Below are 24238 nucleotides of genomic sequence, written 5' to 3'. Positions count from 1 at the left end.
CTTTGGATCAGAAGTCCGAAGCTCTAGCCTCTGAGCCACAACTCTTCTTACAATTTGATGCACAATTGCACCTAATAATCATCGCTAATAATTAGAATTATGTAATAAAATAATGTTTAAATGTAATTCGGTTTGGAGAGAATAAAAAAAGTAATAAATGTATGCTCTTTACTAATTAAAGTCCATAATTATTAATAATGCAACATTCTGAGCACGCGGCACGCGTGCTGTCGCTGTGCAGTCTCTGTGCCGTCGCGTACAGACGCCCTAGGTCGAGACAGCAACTGGACGGCACAGTGACAGCACGACGTGCGGCACGTCAAGAGCATGCTCTGCAAAAAAACGCCCGCCAGATGTCCCCGCTTGATAGCACAGAGACGGCACACGGACAGCACGCCGTGCGGCACAACAAGTCTCGGTGGAGACAGCACGTGCTGTTATCTGGGTTAGCCAATATAACGCAACTAGGTATATATGTATCACTATAGCCACTGGCGTCACTGCCTTGTTTGTATTTATATAACTTCGAATTGGCTTTGTTATTCTCGCCGTTTGCCATCTCAGTTCTCAGTAAGGACTCGCATTCTCGCGAGAAGAAAGAATATATAGGTATACGCGAGCGTGTGTGATGCATCATAAGCAGCTGACTTGATCAGTCCTACCTCGCTCTCTCACTTAATCTTTCTTACTATAGTTTCCGATTCCGAGTGCTGGTATAGCTGGCAGGTATATACAATAACGCAGTTGTAGCGAAAATGGAGCAGAGAGATAAGTGTCCACAGTGCAAGTTTTGTTGAGCTGAGAGACCGAAAAATATGGAGAGTCTACTTATTAGTCACCGGTGAGAGCGTCGATTCTATCAAAAGCAACGTCTGATTTTAGAGGGTAAATACAATACCGAGCGTTATAGTACTTAATAAAAACTTTGACCGTCTGTTCGTGATAGCACGTCTGTTAGCTTAGATTGACGAATCACAACGAGCACTGCCTACTGAATAATTAAACAAATTTGTCATGTGATGGAATTTTCAGAGCGTGAACTTATTAGCAGTGATTTGGACGGCGTTGTTTCTGTTACTTCAGCTTGACAGGAGGCAACCATAAAATATGCATTGTGCCAGGCATCCGGAACTTCTGAAGATTGCTTTCGCAGTCTTCATTGTAATTCTCACTGTTGGGTCTTCCAAAACAGAAACCACACCTCTAACTCCAATTATTATTCCAGCTAATTATAGTTATCCTTATACATATTCTCTTAATAAGTCAATCGAATATGTCTTTCTTTATAGTGAAAATACTGTAAGTGCATCAAGTATTGTATCGTGCATTAAACTTTATTTTTTATTCTCAAAATGTAAATATTCTATGCTTCTTTACTTGCTTTCAGGCCAACGTGGAAAGCGCTGCCAGGATTGTCGTACAAAGTGAAGATGCCAAACCAAGTTATCCATTGATTGTTGTTGTTAGGCAAAAGAAAGGAATACTTTCTTGGCAGATTCCGCTTGAAGTTGATAACAAATACTTGGAAAATCCTGTTCTTTACAGCAATACTAGTAGAACATTATGTCCAGCTAAATATTATAAAACCATTAATTTTGATGATTCTGATGATCAGTATGTTACTGTTAGTATATCCACCGCAAGTTCGAAAAATATTACTTTCAACTTAAATCTTACTCCAGTTAACAACTTTTATATGAGGTAACTTTAAAATTTCCAGTATGTTCAAACGATTGCACCTCATCAGTAAATAACACTCTTTATACATTTTTCTCTTTAAGATCTGAACAGACAAGACAATTCAGCATTACTCCATCACAACCAGTTTACTATGGATATGATTTCAAAGGGCTGACTGATAGCTCATCTGTTCTTATTACAGTTAAATCTGAAGACCCTGCTTGTATGACATTCTCAATTCAAAATACATCGGTAAGACTGTGATTCTGTCATTCATACTACATTTTTATAAGAAAAAAAAAATGACATAAATGATATTTTGAATAATACTTTTATTTAATTTACTACAAAATACTGCATTAATTCTGCAGTGCCCTGTTTTTGATTTGGAAAGAAGTATACAATATGCTGGGTATTACCAAACTGTTAGTAATCAAGGAGGAATCACAGTACCTGTATGTGTGCAATACTTACAAATTTTTTTTCAATAAAATTAAGTTTAATCAAACTTTTTCTTTCAGGCAAAAGCTTATCCAAAAGGTTTCTTCATTGTTTTGGTTGTAAATGCTGATGACTTTGAATGTTCAGGAAATTCTTCTATTCATTATATTCGTGAAAAACGAGTTAATATAACAATTAGCAATAGCATTACTATTCAAGATTACATTGTAGCTTCATTCTCTGCATTATCAATGATTTTAACATTCTGCTTCGCTTATATTATCGGTGCAATATGTTGTAAAATTCATCGTACTAGAAAATTACAAGAACAGTCAATTCAAGATGAATTTGGCCGTTTTCAGCAAAATAGTATTGAACCTGACGCTCATACTTCAGGTTTTCAAGAGGTACTTTCAATAATTAAATTTTTCTTGATTTACTTAATTTGATTAAATTTAATTAATTTAATTAATAATCGCTTATGCTTATTTATGTTTAGATTGGTGAAGCTGTCCAAATCTCTCTGGATGATGATTCTTCTCTTGATGAGGATGATATTGATCTTATGGAGGATGCATATTGTGATAAAGATGTTGTGCGTACAAAACTTGTACTTTCTGTTTGCGATCTCGCCAGAAAAGAACCAAAAATACTTCGTAAAAAGTCTCGCCTTTACATATATTACCTCATAACTGTGGCAATTTTTTATACTGCTCCAGTAGTTCAATTAGTTGTAACATACCAGAATATGCTTCATGTCACTGGAAATCAAGATCTGTGTTACTACAATTTTCTGTGCTCTCATCCATTCTATGCGCTATCAGACTTTAACCACGTGTTCTCCAATTTGGGATATGTTTTACTGGGTTTACTTTTTATATTTATAGTTTGCATGCGAGAGAGATTTAGCGAACACTCGCATCACATAGATAGAGGATTTGGAATTCCTCAACATTATGGTCTATATTATGCTATGGGCTTTGCTTTGATGATGGAAGGTGTGCTATCTGGCAGTTATCATTTGTGTCCAAATCATAGCAACTTTCAATTTGGTAAGATGAATTAGTATGAATTTACTTTTTTGGTTACAAAACCCATTTGTTCAACAAACATTTTTTAAATTTCAGATACAAGCTTCATGTATGTCATTGCAGTACTTTGCATGGTCAAAATTTATCAAAATAGGCATCCAGATATTAATGCTCAAGCTCCTGTAACATTTGGAGTTTTAGCTGTTACCATATTATTAGCGCTTGTCGGAGTTCTAGATGGTGAATTGTACTTTTGGATATTTTTCACAGTAATCCATCTGTCAACCTGTCTATGGCTAAGTTCACAGATTTATTACATGGGACGATGGAAATTTAATGGAGGCGTATTCCGCCGAATGATAATGGTAATTCGTCAAGTTTCGTATTTTGTTTAACATTTAAGTAAATTATTAATGATATTTTTCATTCAAATAAAGACGATGAGACACGATGCTCGTTCTGGAATAATATATCTTTTCCGACCGCTATACTGGAGAAGATTACTTCTGTTGGTCATGGGTAATTTCTGCAACCTTGGACTAGCAGTCTATGGTAACATGCATCACCGTCAAGATTTCGCCACGTATTTGCTCATGATTCTCATGTCGAATCTTATACTCTACACATTCTTCTATATCGTCATGAAAGTAAGTAGACTAGCTGAACACAAACGATTCTTTCAGTCATCTGTAAACATCAGCTAAAATTCACAAAACAACTTGATATGTTACAGCTTTGCCATGGAGAAAAGATTCTCCTTCAGCCACTGCTTTATATTGTGCTGTCTTTTGTGGCCTGGGGCGGAGCATTATACTTCTTCATCAACAAGACGATATCGTGGGCTTTGACTCCGGCGCAGTCACGGGCGCATAATCGACCTTGTACTCTGCTAAACTTCTACGACTACCACGACATTTGGCATTTTCTCTCGGCTTTGGCCATGTTTTTCTCTTTCATGGTGCTGCTGACTCTCGACGACGACCTCGATGACGCGCATCGCAGTCTCATTTCTGTCTTCTAGACTGAAGAAAGTGAACCGCGCGCGTGGTGCAATTGTTATTCGACAAAAACAATAATGTATTATAATAATATTTAGAGAGCAAAGAGTCTTATAATGTTACAAAGAAAGTCTGTGATCGATTAAATGACTGTTTTATTATTATGATAAAATTATGAATTTTTAAAAAAATTATAGAATTTGTATGCATAAAGAGTTGTGAAGACTTTTTGTCGTTGTCTTTTTTAGGGTCAATTGCTCGCGCTATCTAGATCAAAGCAAAAAGAGAGTGAAATTTAATAGAAATAATAATTAGTTTGTTTTTTAAATCTTTAATGGGAAAATAACTCATACGCTAGGTCATTATTATTCATGTGTATAGTCCAATAACACGTGACGATGTAAATATTCTTTTTATACTCGCATGAAAGCATACAAAAATAAAAAGAAAATTATTTCAAGTTTCTTACTGTTTCATGATTTCTCGCGCGCCTGCATCGTCATCGTATATATACTTATACGTCACTCGACCAAAAGCAGCTAAAAGATAACGAAAAATCTACTTTATTCGCCTTGTTAACGACAACCTACTCAAGGTTCCTAACTTCTCCACACCATTTAATTTTACACGGACTTCGTGGCGCTGATGGATACTTAACAAGGCGAATAGTGGACGGTCCAAAACCTACGAGCAATGACCACAATACCACATGGAGCCAAAGGAGTTGAAGGCGAATGGCGTACATCAGCAAACTCGACGTGACTGACGACTCGCGCCTCTCGCGCCCTTTTCCGACGATTCTCCCCTCCAACTCTCGCGGTCTGAACACTCTGCGAACATAAGTATATTATTTCCATCTTGCAGTCTGCGCCTAGGTATAATCTAGCGAATTGCAGGTACCTGGAGTACGGCGTAGACGCGACTACTGCATAGATTTCGCGGCCTCTACGTAACAATCTATGAGTACAGTCCGGATGGTGTAAGTGTGTGAGAAGCGAAAACGGGTCATTATACGCGCGTCAGCCAGCGTATAACCTATAAGTAGGCAGTGCTTGTATATTGCGTGAGCGTCACTTGATGTTGCCGAGGGTGCCTGTGGCGGCCCACAGGAGGTAGTGGAGCATCGCCAGGAGTAAAGAATCCAGCGCCAAAGCCTAGTCATTATGTCGAGGAAACGCAAACTCTCGAACCTAGCCGACCGCTGTCGGTTTTGCTTGGCGCGCGACGTCTGTATGAACGACTTGTTCGTCGACTGGCTCAAGCCCAAGCTCCACGACCTCGAGAAATGTTCATCTGTCGAGGTGCGTGTTTGGATGATGCATAATTTATTCGTTAAATATCGCTCGATTACGCAAACTTAGCCGGAATATAGGTTTAAATGAAAGATTTTTAGGTTATGTTACCTCCCCCCCTAATTTTGGAGGGTGATGTAAAGGTCTCATTACTTTGGTCTTATTTTATTTTACTAAACTTTTAAAATTAGTACAGTTGTAAAATTTATCTTTTTTGTTTTAATTGTTTTTTAGTCATGAAAATTCATTCCAAATACCTATTCACCATTAACTTTTTCGTTCAGATTTATTTCTTTATTTTATTTATCGGATAGCATTGATATCATTGATTCTGTATAATCCGTGTTTACTTTTGATAGAATACTTGTTCTCAATTTAAAAATATTATTTTAAGAATAACAAGCAGGCATATAGGTCATGTTTAACTTTCTCAATTAAAGTTTACTTATTCAATTGTTTAATTTTTATTGTATCTACTTGCATGACTCTATACATTCTCTTTCAATTGTTTTAACTTTTTAATGTGAATCAATGCTGAGCCATAAATGAAATATTTCACTTTTCAAAGAAAAAAGTCATTGTTCATCAATGTAATATAGAAGTGTGTATATATATATATATATATATATATATATATTATATATATATATGTATATAATATACGTTTGTACTTAAATATTTATCAATTTTTTGTTTGCAGGTATTGGATAAACCGAACTACCCTAAAAGCATATGTTATGTGTGTCTTTATAAAATAGAAATGTGGAGTGAATTTAAATTACAATTTTTAAAAACAAATAAAACCCTATCGTCACATTTTAAATATGCTGAACCATCAGTGAGTACTTTAAATATATATTTGTTCTTTTTTCTAAATAATAATTGATCATTTGTGATTTAACTTCTGGTATTTTGTGAAAGCAGGAAAATGTTGCAGACAAATTAATAAACTCAAATGATACTGGAGACTTGAACTCAGATAATAACCAGGTATTGCTTTTTTTTTAAACATCATTCACAAACTTATTACTACTGAATTATTTTAATTAATACTAAATCATTAAACTATTTTTCACCTAATTTACATGCTTCTAATAGCATACTTATGGCGCAGCTGGTACTATAAAAAATGTTCATATACACTAATTACTTTTGTATTGATTTTTTTTTTCTTCAGAAACGACTAAAAATTGATATTCAAGGAGCTGAACCAGTTGAAACTTCTAAGAAACTAAATGAAACAAGCATTCGAAGTGCACCATTGGCTGAACCTCTGTTAGCAACTCAAAATGAAGGATCAAACGAAAATATTCTCTCAGATACGTTACGTGGTTCCAATAAAGAAGATAAAGGAACTGCCTCTGCTACAAAAACTCAACCATCTGACAGTTCAATCACGAATTCGAGGAAAAGTGGTGGTCGTAGTAGAAAAATTGAACGTGAAGCTTTTACCAAACGCTGGGAGGAGCGTAAAAATGCACTGATCGCTGCAACTGGTGAAGTTCCTTCAGAAAGCGATTCTGATAATGGTGCACAGTTGTCACCAGTGCAAAAAGCAAGAGCCAGATCAAACAATGAAAAAGAACAAGAGAATCAAAGGCGAAAAATTGAAAAGGCTTTGAAAAACTTACAAACTAACATGACTGAAAAGTATAGAATTAATCAGGATGATATTATTATTGATGTGGAACGGAAGACAAGATCGAGAAGAACGCATGTCGATGATAAGCAATCGAAAGAAACCAAAATCGAATCTTCCAAGTCAACACTGAATGATATGAAATTGGTAAGTTTGATTTTATTTTAGTAATTGTAGCAAATAATTCAACACATTTATTTACTATTGCAGGAACATTCAATAATTAGCACAAAAGAAAATGATAAAAAGAAGGACGCAAAAGAAACTTCGAAATCACCAATTAAAGAATCAGAAAAAAAGTCTTTTCCTAATAAAGAACTGGATCAATCAGTAACAAATGATGTAGAAGCAATGGAATTATCTACACCGGTCAATGAAACAGAAAATCAACCTGAAAATTTTGAGAACATAGAGGAACATTTTGAAGCATTGGACAATAATACAGGTTCTGCAGATGTAGATAATGACGCTATGGATGTTGTCTCTGGAGTAAATAAGTTTAATGACTCTTTTACACCTCAGCTGGTTTCGTCTGAAGTATCCATAGGAAATGCCACTTACATTGTTACAACGACGCTGGATTTCCCTGATTCATTTTCATCGAAAAGCGATATTTCATTGAAAACAAATGGATTAAACATTGATGCGACCAGTCAGGATGGCCAAAAAGTTGACGTTTTAAATGCCGTAGAATTGCAGCGAGTACAGTCTAAAAATACGAATGACTCTGTGAACAAACAAAACAGTGATGTACAAAAATGTCTCAAAATTGAGATTGAAGGTATGGAAGTAGAAGCTCTACAACGCGTACAACTTGAACTGGATCATTTTGTGAAAGAGGAAATCAGGAAACGTGTAATGGATGAAACACTTGCAAAGCGCAAAACTGATAAAAAATCGATCAAATTCAAGGATACCTATCAGACGCTTGACCACCAATTGAAAACTATTATCGAAAAAATACTCCGAACGAATTATGAAGCTGAAAAGAATTGTGAAAGAAACTGGTCGATCAACAATAAAAAGATTTCGGTGGAATTTCTCAAGGCGGCAAAGAAATCACCTGTGTTTCAACCTAAGGTAGCAATATCCCGACTAAACATCAGTAAACTTTGTAAAACTTATCAAATAAACAATCTGCATATACTTGAAAAAGCAAAGCGGCAGAAAGGTCTGGTAGGTCCATTGAGCAGGACACTTGGCAAGCGCAAACATGTTCTACCAAAGAAATATGACGGATTTTCATTAAGTTTGAAACCAGAGGATGATGAAAGGTCACAAACTACAACAAAATCTGTCTCAAATAAACCGTCCACCCCTGTGCCTGTTGCGCCATCTAAAATTGTAGAAACTAATTCAGATACTTCGATGAATATATCACAATTCTGTGTGGATTACGATATAGAAGACAGCACATTATCGGTTAATGATAAGCCATCAGAAACAAATAAAACAGCGCAAGAATCGGCTGTTGAAGCAGCGCCAACGATCGGGTGCTCAGAATCAGCAGTTGAAGAACGACGTTCGCCTATCGTAAAAGAAACGACGAACAAACCTTTACCCGAGATTGTAGATATATCTTCTGAATCTCCTGCTGATTTAATAGAGAACCAAGTTATATCAACGCCTCTCAGCGCAGAAAAGGCAATCGAATCTTCAGTTTTTATAAAAGAAAAAGCAACTAAACCTTCATCTCTCCCAGTAGAAAAATCCACGAAATCTACATCTGTAAACGAGCAACCACTCCTAACTCCTTCCGGGGTAACTGAATTACCGGTTATTAAATCGAAACCTCTACCGGTGATATATCCAAAAATGAAGGATATTGCAAGACCAGTGATAACGGTAATGAATAGTAATAAATCAGTTTCATCTCTACCATCTATAGCGAGCAGACAGACAAATACAATTGTTAACGTAAGTTTACTTATTTTAGATTTGAATGTAAATTGTTATACAGACTCAAATTTTAATATTAAATTATTGTTTACAGTCAGCAAATAAAGTTCCAGCATCGCCAGCCAAACTTCCATTACCATCTCTAATGAACAAAAATTCTATGAAGAATAGTACACCTGTAAATAACACTCATAAGCCTGGAAAACGTCAACGACACATATGTGGCATCTGCGGTTTAGAATTATTTTCAAAAGAAGATGCTGAAACACATGTAAAAAACCATACAGTGGAACCAACACCTGTTGCAAAAAGCCCGCCTACCGCAAACATTGCACCTACACCGCTGTTGCAATCAACGAAACCTAAGCCCAAGCTTATGAGATGCAAGAGGTGTCAAGCAATCGTTGAAGCTAGGAACGTCAAAACTCATGTTTGCGACTCTGTCAAATATAAATGTAGGCTTTGCGACTGCAGTTTCGGTGCGGAACATTTGTTAGTTGCGCATCTTGAAACTCATACGCAGATTGTTACGAAACCAAATACAATGAAGCCACCTGCGACATCGACAGTAAAGAAAAATGCCGTTAAAGAACCTCAGCGTATGGTCATTACAAAAGAAAATTATAGAAAGGTATAATAATTAATATTGTCTGAACCATGCAATTTTATCGCAAATTTTATACATATTTTTATTATATTTATACGTTTATCGTAGATGTGGTAACGTTAATTGTTTCATTTTTAGATACCTGAACATGACCAAGAAGAAGATCTAGAAGAAATGCTTTCAGAGAAAGAGCCGCAGGGTTACTCATGCTTTGTTTGTGACAAGGTTTTCGTCGACGAGGAACAAATGAAGGACCACTTGCAAATGCATTGTGAAGAGATAAGTGACGAAAGCAATGAAAAAGGCTTTCAATGTGCTTTTTGTGGTGAAAAATTCCAAACAGAAGAATCACTGGAGACACACGTCGGCGATCACTTGCTCGAAGATGGCGATGAAAAGATTAATATGCTCATCAGCATGGGATCAAAACGTGATAAACAGAAAAAGTCAATGTTTAGGTGCGAGCAATGTTCTGAAACGTTCAGCTCGTCGCTGCTTTTGGCAATGCATCTTCCTATGCACGAGGAGGAAGAAGCAGCCACTATGATAGCTGAATATGAGAAACAACAACAACAACAAGACGCAGAGCAAGATCATCACTTTTGTGTTGTTTGCGATGAAGTTTTTGATACAGCAGAAGAGTTGTCTGAGCATCAAGATGTGCATAATGGAAATGCACACGTTTGCATATTATGCGAGAAGTCCTTTTCAAGCATTAAAGACCTGCAAGAACACGTTTCAACTCACTTGTAGAAAGATGTTTATGCAGATGATAATTTTTTTTATGTTTAGATGAAACAGAACTCTAACAGATGAAAAATGCAGTTTTATTTGATGAGGAAAATTCATATTTTATTTTTGTGTGTTTATCGACTCTAATAATTGCAAAATGATGTTATAAATAAGTACTCATAAATGATTGTTACGAAAAATTACATCTACCGCTAGTTGTTGTACAATTTTTATAATAAGAACACTCGTTAAGTAAAAATTGTATGCAAAAGGTGTTTATAGCACTGGGTGGAATAAATCCGCTGTCACGCCTATCCGTGGCCTAAACAGTCCATTTTTGCACCGTGCAGTTAGCGCCCGAGCGTAGCGAGGGCGATCAACACATTGCAATAATGGACTATTTATGCCACGGATAGGCGTGACAGCGGATTTATGCTAGTCAGTGCTATAAAATAGTTTTATTCATACAAGTAAAAAACATCACTGAGCTATTATGAGACATTTTTATAATGAGGGGTCATAATAAGATAAGATATATATATTTATATATAAATTACAAATTTAATACATTTTTGTTCTTTCGATTTTTTTTACTTGAAATCAATTTTTAGTTGAAATTAATGACTGGTTTATAAGTAATCTTTATAAATATAATGACCTGATTAATATTTGGTAATTAATTAATTATGACACATCTTATAAAATGCTCTATATTAGTAGAATTATTAACTTCAAATTGAAACTTTGATTGTCAGAAAAATAGATTGAATAATAAATGTATCTTAAATATAAAATATATATGTAATTATGACCCCTTAAAAGAAAGCAGCACGATGCGTTAACAAATTGTGAATACTATAAAAAAAAGAAATTAATCTTAATCTTATTATAATTTAGATATATTTTTTTATGGAAATAGAATCGCGAAGAAGTGACGATTATCACGAAATTATTAGATCAGAAATAATTTTATTTAATTAGTATATACATACGATAAACACTGTAGTGTAACATGATTTAATTAAGTCTTCTTGTTTGTGTTTTGCTAGAAAATATTTTTGAAATCGGGTAATCCGGTGAAAATTTCCCATTAGTCTTATAATATTGTAAATAGTATGTCTTTAAAAGACATAAGATTTTTTCTATATTATATTATAATGTAAAAAGTCATATTATCACCTACTGAAATACCTTGAAATCAATGTGCGTAATTGTGTTATTTTTTGATGACGTATACGAAGTAGGTATGTATGTGCATGTATGAAACGATTTAAAACTAGTATGTAAAAATACATTTTTTTTTTTTAATTACTGGCATTTATGTTTTTTCTTACTTCCTTTTCTGATTGTAAGTTAGGGTAAAATAATAAATATTGAACGCTGTTTGATTTTTTAAAGGGTGATTTATTATATATGCATATCAACTAATAATAAATTTACACAGAAACTAGATATACTACTTAACAATTTTTCAAATCTCTCATCAACGAAATCCTTGAAGAATAATGGTCTGCTCGGAGAATGAGAATTAGAAAAAATCAGTCCAAAGCTGGCGCATTTATACGAGAATCGAAATTTCCTATTCGTTCTACGTTTTATTTACATAAAATCTTGTGTACAGTAGTCGTCGCGCAACAATTTTTTCACATAATTCTCCTCCTTTTGCAAACCTTGATTAGCCCAATCATCTTTTTTTCATCGAATTATAAACAGGAGAAACAATAACGTTCATTGCTTATCAAATCCGATGTATTTTTTTTTTTGTAAACAGTATATCGAACATTGTCGCTCCGAATCGAGGTTCTTTTGAATTAACGTTTGAGTTTTCTGTATCGTTAATTATATAATTACGATTATTATCTGGTTCATACGTGACTCGATTATTCAAAGACTCGTCAATTAAATGCAGATTCTTGAGGGCTTGACGAAAAGACAGATCCCTCAAGTTAGAATTACAAACAATTGAAAGAAACGAAAAGAAAGTAGCTAATTCTGTTTGAAAAAAATGCGAAGATAACAACAAAAGGAACAAAAATAGTTGATACGATTAAAGTTTAGTTTTCTAGATCAAACAGACAAAAACAATGTCGAGTGTTAGCGCAGCTTCCGTCGATCAACGTTAGTTTACCATTTTGTAACCATTATATTTGAAGTTGATTTTTTCTCTGATCTTACTTTGGCAATTTAACTGCGCTGTCGCCAGGATAGAAGCGACATAGAAAAGAAACTATTTACATTTGGAAAGCATACTTTCAACTAGCGCATCTTTTTTTTTCTCGTGTGTAGAATGCATGTGTGTTCAACATCGTATAAAATTTGAGAAGAAAAACTTCCAATACATAATGCGATATGCTATTCAATAATTGGTTCAATATTACAGAAATACTCCCTGACGTTAGTCGATGAGATGAATTAATCGATTTTGCACATACTTCTTTTTCTTTGTTCATTTTTCTATAATCATTCTTAGGTCCCAGTTTATGCATTGAGTCTTATACGGTTTGCTTGAATATTATTTTGGTAAAATATGTAAACGCGTATACTTCGCTTTTACCTCTTCCGCTTGTATCTTCGCGTGTAGTCCATTCTCGTTAATTTTATTTCGTTTATTTTCTTTTTTTTCAATATACTTCGTCAAACGACGGTAATAGTTTTTAGCCTTTATGTATGTTTTTTTATGTATATATATATATATATATATATATATATATATATATATATTGCTATGCATTTAATACTATTATGTACAATGACACCATTCAGAATATTTTTATATACTTTTTATAATTTCGACGGAGCGTCGCCCTTGGCATCGCACATTAAATTGCAACAATAAATTAAATACGCAGATATCGCTCACGCTTTCTCAATAAAGATACATATCTATATTCGCAAATATCTCTTTCATTCGGGGGCGGGAAAAGGAAGCTTCTCGTGAAATATTCTCATCGCCAAACGGACGATTCATAATAAAAATAATATTAATAGTAAATAACGAATCGCGAAAAAAAAGAAAAAAGAAGTAAAATATTAACTTTATATATTATAAACGCTGTTTCGCCCTCTTTCGTCTTCCCCGTTAAATCTTTCGACTGTACAATCCTCGCGTCCGAACATTCTCGCTCGTTCGTTTATCTCATTCTCGTTTAGTATTCAACTATTTACGTAAACACTAGCGACAGATCTCTCACTATGATCTAGCCTACCTAAGGAAAAAAGTTGCGCTTATGTCTTCTTCATTTTTATTATTATTATATTCTTCTGCTTTATCGATTCGATCTCGCGACGCAAAATCTGTCGTTAAGTATAGTCTCGACGCAACAACACGCTACACCAGAATAAAGGGAGAAACTTTAGGGGGTGGATGTATTTCTCGATTACAAACCTTTTCATTTCTTTTCGTTAAAACTGCATAATGTGTTTACGTGAGTAAATGTGTATTACGAGGGTCTTTTCGTTTGCTACCGCCTCTCGCGTAGGATAGCAATCGTCGGCTGCCGTGGCGTTCGTCTCTTCTCCCTCGCTGTTGATTTGGCTTGAATGTATTTGTTTTTGTTAAGGTAGCGTTCTTATTTTCGATTCTCTCAATTCGTCTCTATTATTTTTCGCCGACCACCGTCGATATCCCGGAGATTTCTTAAGGAGATACGAGGTCCACGTAGTTGGCCGGATACAGACCCACCCTGCCATCTTTCCTGCCCTTACACCAACCCTGCTCGTCCTCGTCTTCGAGTTTCTCGAAAATGTCACCTGAGAAAGCGTACATTGTTTTTTTTTTCAATAATTTCAAGTCAATCGAATCGATACGTTTCGATAACGGGCAATCGGACACACCTTGTTTGAAACTCAGCTCATCAGCTTCTGCTCCTTCGTAATCGTAGAGCGCCCTCACGGGTACTCCGGGCTCGCCATTGTCAACTAGTGGTTCTCCTGCGTCCTCGTCCCATTCTTCCTCTTCGAAGGGATTTGACTCCTGTTTAGCGTTATTAGTACCGTTCCTGTAACGAAGCAACTCGAGTTAGTATGTATATAAATCAATGCATGCATTTTTAAAAAATTAAATTTACGTGATCGAGGAGTTCCTATTGACAGAATTTCCATCGTGATTATTTTTCTCGGCTGGAGGCTTCGAGCTGATGGTGTCTGTTTTGCTGTCGCTGTGGTTGGCATCCGTCGATATTACTCGGCTGGCAGGTTTCGCCTTCACTTTGTGATTGACCGGTGGGAAGTCCTGTATAAACATTTTGTTAAACATATTAATGATCGTGAGTTTGACGGACGAGAAAAGGCGCGAAATAATTAAATTCTCGAACAAGTGTGATTCGTGTATTTTTGGTTATAACTTATATTCAAATAAAACAGAACATTCGATTATAAGTCATGCGAGCATAATTCTTTGAAAAGTGCTCAGAGTGTACTCGTATCGAAGTCGAAAATCAAAGTTGCCATTCAGGTATTTAAGAATTGCGTAACTCAATCAGGTATACTCAAAATAAAGAAGAACGCATAATTCAATAAAGTTTCGAACAGTAATAATAAACAAAGAAATAAAGCATAAATAATCACGCTCATCGGCAGAAATCATCAATCAGTTCATTTATTTCAATGACTTCAGTTTATAAATACACATATCTTTCGTCAAAAAATACTAATGCTACGTCTCGGTCATTAAATATGTAACAATAATAAGCAACTGTTCGTTTGTACTCGACTCTAAACAAATTGGCATTGCACAAAAATTCCATATAGTTTTTCGCAGTACAAAAACACATCGAGACACTGAAACGTCGATTAAACATATACAAATAGGAAGGCGACGAGAGCGAAAAAAGGCCATCAGCGTCAAATCAAGTGCCGGTGACTTCATCGCATCGACGATTGTTCGCGCAGAGATATTTTTAAGCGTGACATCATATAATGCAAAACACACAAAGAAGGAACAGCATCAGCGTCGTTTCGTCGCATGGACTTATCTTGTCTCCGCGTCGAATCGCGGTTGCTCGGCCGAACACTGATCAACAACGAGCACACTTACCGTCGAGCTCGACTCCCCCTGAACGTTCTATAAGAGCAGATAAAAACAAAAGGGAGACATCGTCACCTTTAGTTTCGTTTGCACAGAGATTTTTTTTGTTCTATGTATAACTTTACCTGCGTGCTGCTGCGCAAGCTCGAATGAACGCATTTGTGCGGATTATTTTTTTGACGGCATGATTGGTCAGGTGTGCGCGTGTGTTATGTTTTGTCAAGTGTGCGGTACTATAGCTCGTTGTTGCGTAAGCAGAGAACGCGTTTTATGAACGAGAAGCATCAGTGAGGGATTTTTATGATCTCGAAAGAGGAGTCGCGGAAAATGAATCTGATGCGAAAGTGGAACCAACGAAAAGTTTGAAAAGCTCTGTGTGTCGGATGCACGTACGCAGACAAGAGCGCGTACATGTATAAAATCTTCTCGAGAAGAATGTAATTACAAGCTTCGCTGAGAACGCTCGAGTCGTATAGTAACTAACGCTATAGACTCGCGTTAAATCGCAAAGGAAAGGAGACGTAATAGGTTCGTAGGAAGATGATGAATACGCTGGAGAGCTGATGAAGTGAAGAAAAAAAAATGAAAGAAACTGAAAAAAAATCATTACATGCAGGTCCTCGCCGACGGGGCGTTGATTGATTAGCGTGATGGCTCCGGTGGGCAGCGCCTCCTTCGACTTGGAGCCCTTGGTGATGTCGCGGAATTCCTCGGTGTAGTCCTGCGTAAATATGGCAATGGGCACACACAATTCACATGCACGCATTCCGATGCGTATTTTCTCTCTGTCTCTTCTGCATCTCTCGCTACGGGTTCTCTCTCTCTCTCTCTCTCTCTCTCTCTCTCTCTCTCTCGTGTTCTCTCTCGTGTTCTCTCGCGGTGCTCGTTTCCGCGCTCGATTCTAATGGGTTGTAATGCGAGGGCAATATACCTCGCAAGAAAGCAAGCGCGAGCACGGCTTCAACGCGTCCGAGCGCGGCTGCACCTTAATAAGCGCTGTGCTAACGTTCATTTAGCATTCTTCGATATTTTTTAAAATGCTTTTCATCGCTACACCGTGAATTTATCGAATTTTCTATGAATACAACGTTGAGACTGTATACTTTTGACCAAGCCTATGTAACGATTCGTTGATATTTTTTATCGAATTACGACTTTACGATAATACGATGTTGAATTAACCGAAATAATCAATGTCAGTTGGTACGTCCATCTCGGCTCATCTCCTCATTTCGCCTCTCTCATAGTGTACGTACGCGATGCTGACGTAGCTCTAAACGAGTGGAAGGAAAGACGAGAGTCTGCGAGAGAGCAACCGAGCAGCGAGCCAGCGAAAGATAGATAGATAGAGAAAGAGAGAATAATACAGGTTGGATGTGGAACTGGTTATTAGGCGTCTTAAAGCTTTGAAAAAGAGAATGGGTTTGCATATTGATTTAGCGATTTTTGAGCTGTTTTTTAAACGTGCTGCGGAAGTAAGACAGCAATCACGAAGTCGCGCTAATATCTAGGCAAACTGTATGCTATTTTTTTCTATTTAGGTTTGTTTGCCGAACGAAGTGCGGCCGAGAGATTAATATACTGTGTTAATAAAAGTCCAGAAAAATGCCACTCGCACAACTTTTCAAAACTTTAAGACGGCGTTAAACTATATCTATATAGCAATGAACTAAGTATCATAAAAACTAGATCAACTTAAAATAAATCACGAATGAATCTATGTACTACTGTATTAAAATATTGATTAAAGAAAACTTCAGAAGGCAAAAAATCTATCACATCGCTAAGTTGTAAGATATCAATGACGTTACAATGCGGTAAAAAGAGGACGCTAATTCATGCTGGTTTCGAAAAAATTCGGATATCTCTCGAAATTTCTTGAGGACATTCATCACAATTTACCTCGAATTGCGGCCAAGCCATGGCCATGTTGACTCCGTGATTGTTCGACCACCACTTGAGATCTTTTTCGTGATCCGCGTTGTTGACAGTGTGGTAAAATTCTTCGTAGATTTGTGGAAGTCTGAAGAAGAAGCATCGACACGTGTGAAAAAAGAACAGCCTGAAAAAATCGAATAATCGAGCGCAAATAATCGGAGAATGCTTACACTGGATCTTGAGAGATGTTTAGGCATTTGTGAATACCGAAGAGCACGTCTTTAAAGAATTGCAGTCGCTGGGCCTCCATCTCTTGGCACTTCTCGAACACCTGAGTCATGTCCTCCATGTACTTTGGATTGTACTGGTTGATTTCTTGGAGAGCACTCTCGTACTTCTCCTTAGCCTTCTGGACCTCCTCCTTCGTCTTTTGTACTCGGTCCTGCATCTTCTTTACCTGCAGAGGAGAAACGATTATAGTTTATTGCGCAAAAGAACGACTACGTCCGTCGCTACTGGTAAAACTCTGTTTTAACACCGACTGTCAAGGTTTGAAATCACCACGCCTACGGAGATCAGATTTGCGTCTGAGTTTATTATTCATGATCTGTGTGTCATTAAGAAGATATGTTAATTTTTCAAAGTCTTGACCTTCGGTGACAAACGGACATCTATATGTATCAAAGAAATTTTGAAAAAACTTCGCAAACATTAATACAAGGAAATGTTAAACAATAATTCTAGACTACCGTTGAGAACAAAAAGTAAACCACTATAAAGTTGCATGTAAAAAAGCCAATGATTTAGGACTAGCTTCCAGGCAGATCTACATTCTTTGCACTACTTCACAAGCACGATAAGAGAATAATAAAAAAAAAAGGAAAACGCACTTGAAGATGCGCACTAGAGCTAAAAGGTAAAAGTTATATTTAAAATTACTTCGAACTTTTGAGCGAGAACTAACAGAGCTTGCAACAACAAGAGGGGAAAAATAGATGCAGATGGAAATTCGCCGATTTGTTCTTTATTAGGTTAGTCAATTATTCGAATTTGCTAAGTTTAATTCATGTTCTCTTACCGTAAGAGCTTTCTGTGTGAGGCAAATGACAAGTGGTGCAGTGTGGGCGAACGAAAAGAAACAAAAATAAGAATGAATTAATATAAACATGCGGACACATGCACTTTTCATTGGTTTATTACATACAAGCTCAACGTCGCCTATTTTAGTTTTCCTAAAGGTTTTTCGAAATCGCAGGGCCCATGCATCGCATCCACAATTTGTCATCTAGAAACGTGGTTAGGTTTCTTTTACACTTTTTTTCCAGTTTTAGGCCGAATTCGCGCGATTCTTGACATTCTCGTCGAATTGAGGAGATGTCAAGGATGAATGATTGTGCGAAATTTTTTACAAAATTTATTTCGTATCAACGTATTTATACAAACATATTTAGATCTACACTATTCGCCTATTCTATTAATCGATTGAAATTCATCGCTCATCGTTTTTATTGCGCATACGAAAATTAGAAAGGGGTATATAACATCATAGAGACTATTAAAGGTAACGTTATAAAAATAGATTTACTGCATAATATAATTGGCTCAACATATCGTGTGTAATTAATTAGAGAAGTTACGAAACAAATATTTCTCGATCTCTGCTACTTAACGTATTTATAAAATTTATGGTAAAATAATACAGCTAAATTACACAGATCATTAGCAATATATGTTTGATAAAACATGCATGTCTTATTAATTTTTATGTTTGAAAAAAATAGTATAGGACATGCACAACAAAATTATTGACATACGCCATCAGAGCCTCGAGCAGTCTGAAAATAACGTGGCGACAATTATTCGTTAAAATTATTTATAATAATCAGGTATTTCGTTAAAATTACGATGACGTATAATATATTTATCTACTAATATATCGAATCTATATTACAAAAAAAACAAAAATTAATATAGCTGCTGTAGTTATATGTATACTTCGATCGTTAAACATCGTCTCATATAGATAAGGCATGCATATCTCTACTCTTTATTTCTTTCTTTATAAAAAAAAGTCATACGACATGCACGACAAAATTATCGACATACGCTGTCAGAGCCTCGGGCAGTCTGAAAATAACGTACATACTAAAAACGTCTGCTCTTTTCACCATGAGATATTGTTTTAAAGTTTTTCGTTGGAGGGGAAATTCGCGGATTGATTATTCGTGCTTCTGTTTGTTCACGTTGATTATATGTATAGGAAAGCATGTTTTGCATGTGCGCACACACTAGTCGTTGGGTATTTGTTCTTTCACACAGAGATATCGTGGAGTGTTATTACGCAATTACTGATTTCTTCGTATATACTTTAGCAAGTGTCGCATAAAAGTTTACGCATCAAAAATACAAAAAATCTTCTGATAATTTGCAATCGATAATATCGAGGTAGTTCGATCTCATCCCGTATACGTCATATAGTCGTCTCTTCTTTTAAGTCATAAAGATGAAAGTTTCAAAAGTGATTTTTCGCTTTATTGTCGTGACAAAAGAATGCAAGTCTCAAAAGAACTTGAAGTTTTCCAGGCTATTTATAACTTCGGAATGAAAGTTTGGCATATAGATTATTATTAAGCCTGCACGACTCTACTGGCATATAGAGACAAGTTTGCATTATTCTGTATAGGAAAGCACGTGGCCGTGTAGAAGTCAGACGTCAGTCCAGAATTAGATATCGACGAAAAGGAAGTATAGCTTATACAGTCGGGATATAACCACTACATCGAACGATAGCTTGTCCGAAAATAGAAAAGGGTCGCCAACTCGGCAGTGCAAAAAGTTACGCCAATTATGTTTCCTCGCGAAAGCAAGTCTCGCGCGCACGATTTGCAAAAACCCTTGCGCGGAAATATACTTTTAATTGCTGCACCGCGGAAACTTCTATCTCACGGAGGAATGTGAAAGTATATCAAATGACTGTATTTATACGAATCGATAAAACGAGCACGTCTTAATTATTGTAAACAACTTCTTCGAGCTATATACTTATTGCGCGCTTTCGTCCTTGTGTGCGTAACTCGAACTACCTCGAGTGAAAAAATAATCTACTGGTATATAATTATTATAAAATACGTGTACAGTGAGAATGTGAATATCGAAGGATGTGAGAGTGATCGTATGTGAGATGTGGAGTGACGGATGAAAAATCGAAACGTACCTGATCCGGAGATAGCGAACTGTCGGCCGAGGCGTTTCTCTCCTGATTGGCTGCGGTGCGTTCCGTCTTGCAGCTGTTGTGGTACTCGGACTTTGCCTTCTCGACCTTCTGCAGTATCTTCGACCAGGGCTTCTGGGCCTTCTTGAACGCGTCCTCCATCTCCTTCCTCTCCTTCAGCGTCATCATTGACTGCGACAAATCGTCAGCATCAGTACGTTAAACTTAAGTTCATCAGGAAAGTTGTTAACGAATAGGAAAAATTCCGCAAAGCCACAATCACCGAAGAGACACGAAACTGGGTGCACTCACCCTGCCTTAAAAATATCAATGCGGCGCTACTGGCACGATCTAAAAATGGGGGAAGGGAAATATCAATATCATTCACCTTGTGATAAGAGTCCTTCTGCCACGTCTTGACCTGCTGGATTATATCGTTGCAGAGATTCTCCTTGACCCTGAGATGCAGATCGCAGAGTCTGTCGGCCTCGCCGAGGACACCCTTCCAGGCAGCCTCGGTCGTCCCGTACTCCGGGCCCTTTTCGATCTTCTCGTTCCAGTTCTTGGACCAGCCCTTCAGGGCCTTCGCGTAGTTCTTCTCGATCTCAGCGCGTTCCTGGACCAGCTGGATCAAACTGTCGCAGAGCTTGTGGCCGTCCTCGATGCGCTTGGTCGTGCGCTTGTAGTTGCCCGGCTCCCAGAACGAGTCCGAGGTGGCCACCAGCATGTTGTCGTCGCTGTGGTGAGACATGATGCCTGATGCCTTAGTCAATTCTCTCGGATTTCCTGATCTTCACCTGTTGGGCAGACAAAGAGATGTCGTTAGTTTCCAATCGCTGCGTATTAGGTTCAAATGCAAATTTGGCGTTTATATATAAATCGTACAAAAAGAAAGTAAACAACTGAGACGCGCGGCTGCTGCTGCTGGATAAACAGCGACAAGAGACAAGAGTTACGGTCGGGAGGGAGCAAAGTCCGTTGAGTGTATGGAATATATAGGTGCAGTGCTTTATTGGATTACGTGTCCGGGCGATCATCGATTGGCCCAATTTGCGAAGCCACTACAAATCTCCGGCGGTGCAGTGCATGTGTTGTGCTGCGGACGTCTTAACGGTATAACATATACCCCGCGTGAGCTGCTCAACTTTTGACTCGGCGTCGTCGTGAGACTTATCCGGTTATGCCGTATTTACCGGTCAGAGTCTCCGAGCTTTTTTCTCTCTTTTTTCCCTTCTTGGCAGTCGCTCTGTGCTTTCCGCGATCTTTCGAGGCAGAACTAGTTTCGCATGCATGCATGAGCGACTAAGCGTATTAGTTCGTATAGGTATTATAAAAAGTCACACGGATTCATAGCTATGTGCGAAGACAAAATAATAGACTGACTAAAAACAGTGAGGAGTAATAATGATCGCTCTGTTTGAATCGACACAATCGAACCAAATGACTGAAAGAAAATTGTGCTAAACATGTTGATTCTTATATGCAATGAAATTAATGTATCTTGTGTTACAGCTGCTTGTATGCACACATACGTTTATTATATATTACGCATCGCGATATAGAAGGAGAGCATCAGGCGCGGAAGAGAGAAGCCTCTCTGCGAGTTGCATACAGGTCATTAAATCGCCGACGACGCGAATCGATATGCCGGTTCTCGCCGAGTGTGAGTCTGCAGTCAACTGTTTTACCGAGAGCTGCGAAGTATATTATACTGTTGTTTAGAGAAAATTATTTTCCATCCAATAACTTACACAGGGACTAATAACCCCGTATCATACATTTACGATCTTGACTTGCAAACTTGTAATAAAAAGCACAATTTTTCAACTCGCTCAACAAGCCAGACGCGGAAAACTGAGAATAATTTCCATTTGAGAAAAAATTCACGAGTCACGCAGGTGCACATCATGACTCATCCGCGCTCGCTGCAGTCTTCCCAAAGCACAAACTCATTACAGCTAGCGCGCGTCTCTCTTTCCACTTTCAGCGCATTTCATTACATGAGGCATCGATCCTCGAAAGCGTTTATATACCGAGCGAGGGATAGAAGCTCGCACGGCATAACTGTGCGGCGCTGTTTCGCGAGAGCCGCGCGCTGGAGAGCGAGCTTCCGAAGTATTCCTTTTCACTGCCACGGTTAATTGCGCGTTCCAGCGCGCGCTTCATTCTTCCCAAGCGCGAATTCGCATGCAAATACCACCGGCGTATACATGTGCACGGCATTGTACTCTCTCTCTCTCTCTCTCTCTCTCTCTCTCTCTCTCTCTCTCTCTCTCTCTCTCTCTCTCTCTCTCTCTCTCGCTCGCTCGCTCGCGCAGCCTCGTATTCCGGGAATTTCAAAAAATATTCATCAGCCGCGAGCCTGCACTTACGGATGTATGGATGGGTATATTAGCGCGAGGATTATGCACCTGCGGGCTGCTTTGCATTCAAGAAAGAGAGAAAGAGTGTGTCGGATGATAAAAGCGCGAGGCTTGGAAGGTGTGAGGGGTTGCTTCATTTGCCTAATTGAGACACTTCTGCGTTTGTCCGTAGCAAGTGATTTAGTGAATCGACGCTTGAAATTCCAATTTTTCATTATTAATAAGGGTAAAAAAGCTCCAGGAAGGAGATGCGCCGCAATTTCAGCATCAAATTAACCGACAAATTAAAAACATCTCGTCCCCGAGAAGAAAGTTCTCCGGTTTCTCTCTCTCGCTGTATTCGAGGAATTAATAGACGAGCCACACAGTCCGGGCTTGGAAAAGAAATAGGAGATTACCGTCGCTCGAAAAGGAGGTCATAGTCGCGAGCAATCCCTATATCTATACGGTACATATCGCACAAAAGGGCAAGGAGGAGAGAGAGAGAGAGGGCAACATAGAAGTCGGAGGTTGTTCGTTCTGTTTCTCGGCCGTTCCTACTGCTTTTTCTGCTTTTCGAATAGACCCTGACTAATCGAAGTGCGGCATGTAAACAACTTATAAAATCGGATTCCGCATATTTCTCGATGAAAGCTGCAAGGATATATAACGGTGGCGGTAAAGGGGAGAGATCGGTCATTTTCCCCAGCGCCGACGACGATACATCCGACCTGGAAATAACGAGCCGATCGATTAGCGACGGATTAACGGCTCGTTAAGCCCGACTGGCTGCAGCTGATAAACCGATTTAAGAGAGGCGCGAGAAGAGGAAAAGAGGTTGCCCCGTTCGCTCGACTGCGCTGATGAGACTAGGGCGAGACGCGACGGCTCGGCCGAGAGACAAAGTGCGTGAAAACTGGATATCGGACGTGCTTATTTAACTGCCTGCAGCATCGCGATGCTACGATGATATTAATAGACGGGCGGATGTTTAGTGGATCAGATCGTTTTTGTGATAGGAGAGTCCCGGATAAACTGCACCTGCTTCCCGTTTGCGTTATATGTTTGAGATTAATTTATCGCGAGTTAAAGTCATTACTCGGATGGCTTGGGAATATTGAAAGAGATAGAATTCGATCCCCTGATCGAGCGTTTGTTAGCGTTATTGATAGACGTCCTGCTGTACGCAAGAGTTAGGTCCTTCAGAGGAGGATTGGGTCGCTTCGAAGAACTAATTGATTTATTACAGGACCAGCCAACTCCTGCTGCGGCTTCGGTATACGAGGTAAACACGGACACCGGAAAAGAAACTTTACTATAATATGGTATCTCTAATTAATTTTGTGCGCCGCGTCTCCCCTTCTAATCCAACGTAATCTCTTTGGCAAAGATAAAACGAAATTGCAATTGTATTCTTGATCTTCGCGATCCAGATATAACCGCATACGCAAACGCAGTATAT

The 24238-nt window shown here is 37.9% G+C and overlaps 3 protein-coding genes and 1 long non-coding RNA gene across 22 annotated transcripts in view; 2 read left to right on the top strand and 2 right to left on the bottom strand.

Annotated features, from left to right (window-relative positions):
* The first annotated feature begins 439 nt into the window (after positions 1-439).
* LOC100121878 (SID1 transmembrane family member 2) lies at positions 440-4614 on the top strand. Of its 2 annotated transcripts, none has more exons than XM_032598408.1 (11): positions 440-609; positions 695-841; positions 1033-1299; positions 1388-1701; positions 1782-1932; positions 2052-2135; positions 2202-2528; positions 2621-3173; positions 3249-3517; positions 3590-3799; positions 3886-4614. In XM_032598408.1, the coding sequence occupies exons 3-11, from the start codon at positions 1108-1110 to the stop codon at positions 4171-4173; spliced, it is 2388 nt and encodes a 795-aa protein (XP_032454299.1). In that variant the 5' UTR covers positions 440-609; positions 695-841; positions 1033-1107; the 3' UTR covers positions 4174-4614. The 2 variants fall into 2 exon arrangements, with proteins under 2 accessions (XP_032454299.1, XP_031783168.1); XM_031927308.2 differs by having other exon boundaries at positions 695-885.
* On the bottom strand, positions 4289-5404 carry LOC107980505. The gene is made up of 2 exons (XR_004227226.2): positions 5051-5404; positions 4289-4980 (listed from the first exon to the last, which is right to left on the bottom strand). It is a non-coding gene; the product is annotated as an uncharacterized LOC107980505 (long non-coding RNA).
* Positions 4864-11625, top strand: LOC100678424. Of its 2 annotated transcripts, none has more exons than XM_008211048.4 (8): positions 4864-4969; positions 5047-5451; positions 6143-6280; positions 6367-6432; positions 6620-7228; positions 7292-8998; positions 9075-9611; positions 9726-11625. In XM_008211048.4, the coding sequence occupies exons 2-8, from the start codon at positions 5314-5316 to the stop codon at positions 10338-10340; spliced, it is 3810 nt and encodes a 1269-aa protein (XP_008209270.1). In that variant the 5' UTR covers positions 4864-4969; positions 5047-5313; the 3' UTR covers positions 10341-11625. The 2 variants fall into 2 exon arrangements, with proteins under 2 accessions (XP_008209270.1, XP_008209268.1); XM_008211046.4 differs by having other exon boundaries at positions 4878-4992; positions 6364-6432.
* Positions 11626-11702: 77 nt separating this feature from the next.
* Positions 11703-24238, bottom strand: part of LOC100121912 (protein kinase C and casein kinase substrate in neurons protein 1) — a 57032-nt gene continuing 44496 nt past the window's right edge. For 4 of the 17 annotated variants that reach the window (XM_032598421.1, XM_031927317.2, XM_031927314.2 and 1 more), the window contains 10 exons: positions 20823-21231; positions 20438-20626; positions 18428-18508; positions 18302-18313; positions 17454-17680; positions 17248-17368; positions 15956-16066; positions 14387-14550; positions 14154-14317; positions 11703-14069 (listed from right to left, as the gene is read on the bottom strand). In XM_032598421.1, the coding sequence (XP_032454312.1) occupies positions 13957-14069; positions 14154-14317; positions 14387-14550; positions 15956-16066; positions 17248-17368; positions 17454-17680; positions 18302-18313; positions 18428-18508; positions 20438-20626; positions 20823-21185 (1545 nt within the window). In that variant the 5' untranslated portion in view covers positions 21186-21231 and the 3' untranslated portion in view covers positions 11703-13956. Of the gene's footprint in view, positions 14070-14153; positions 14318-14386; positions 14551-15955; positions 16067-17247; positions 17369-17453; positions 17681-18301; positions 18314-18427; positions 18509-19037; positions 19059-19329; positions 19351-20437; positions 20627-20822; positions 21232-24238 lie in introns of all 17 variants that reach the window. The other 13 variants (XM_032598439.1, XM_008211056.4, XM_032598443.1 and 10 more) reach the window with 9 other exon arrangements.

This window comes from Nasonia vitripennis, chromosome 1 (assembly GCF_009193385.2).
Source record: "Nasonia vitripennis strain AsymCx chromosome 1, Nvit_psr_1.1, whole genome shotgun sequence".
NCBI classification, from domain to species: domain Eukaryota; kingdom Metazoa; phylum Arthropoda; class Insecta; order Hymenoptera; family Pteromalidae; genus Nasonia; species Nasonia vitripennis.
This window is presented reverse-complemented; position numbering and strand designations above follow the sequence as displayed.

Bases quoted from the DNA above. Each gene is read 5' to 3' on its own strand.
- LOC100678424 (XM_008211046.4), top strand. From the start codon at position 5,314: ATGTCGAGGAAACGCAAACTCTCGAACCTAGCCGACCGCTGTCGGTTT. The intron at 5,452-6,142 runs GTGCGTGTTTGG...TTTTGTTTGCAG, and splicing joins AGAAATGTTCATCTGTCGAG to GTATTGGATAAACCGAACTA. The intron at 6,433-6,619 runs GTATTGCTTTTT...TTTTTTCTTCAG, and splicing joins TGAACTCAGATAATAACCAG to AAACGACTAAAAATTGATAT.
- LOC100121878 (XM_032598408.1), top strand. From the start codon at position 1,108: ATGCATTGTGCCAGGCATCCGGAACTTCTGAAGATTGCTTTCGCAGTC. The intron at 1,300-1,387 runs GTAAGTGCATCA...ACTTGCTTTCAG, and splicing joins TTCTTTATAGTGAAAATACT to GCCAACGTGGAAAGCGCTGC. The intron at 1,933-2,051 runs GTAAGACTGTGA...TTAATTCTGCAG, and splicing joins TCTCAATTCAAAATACATCG to TGCCCTGTTTTTGATTTGGA.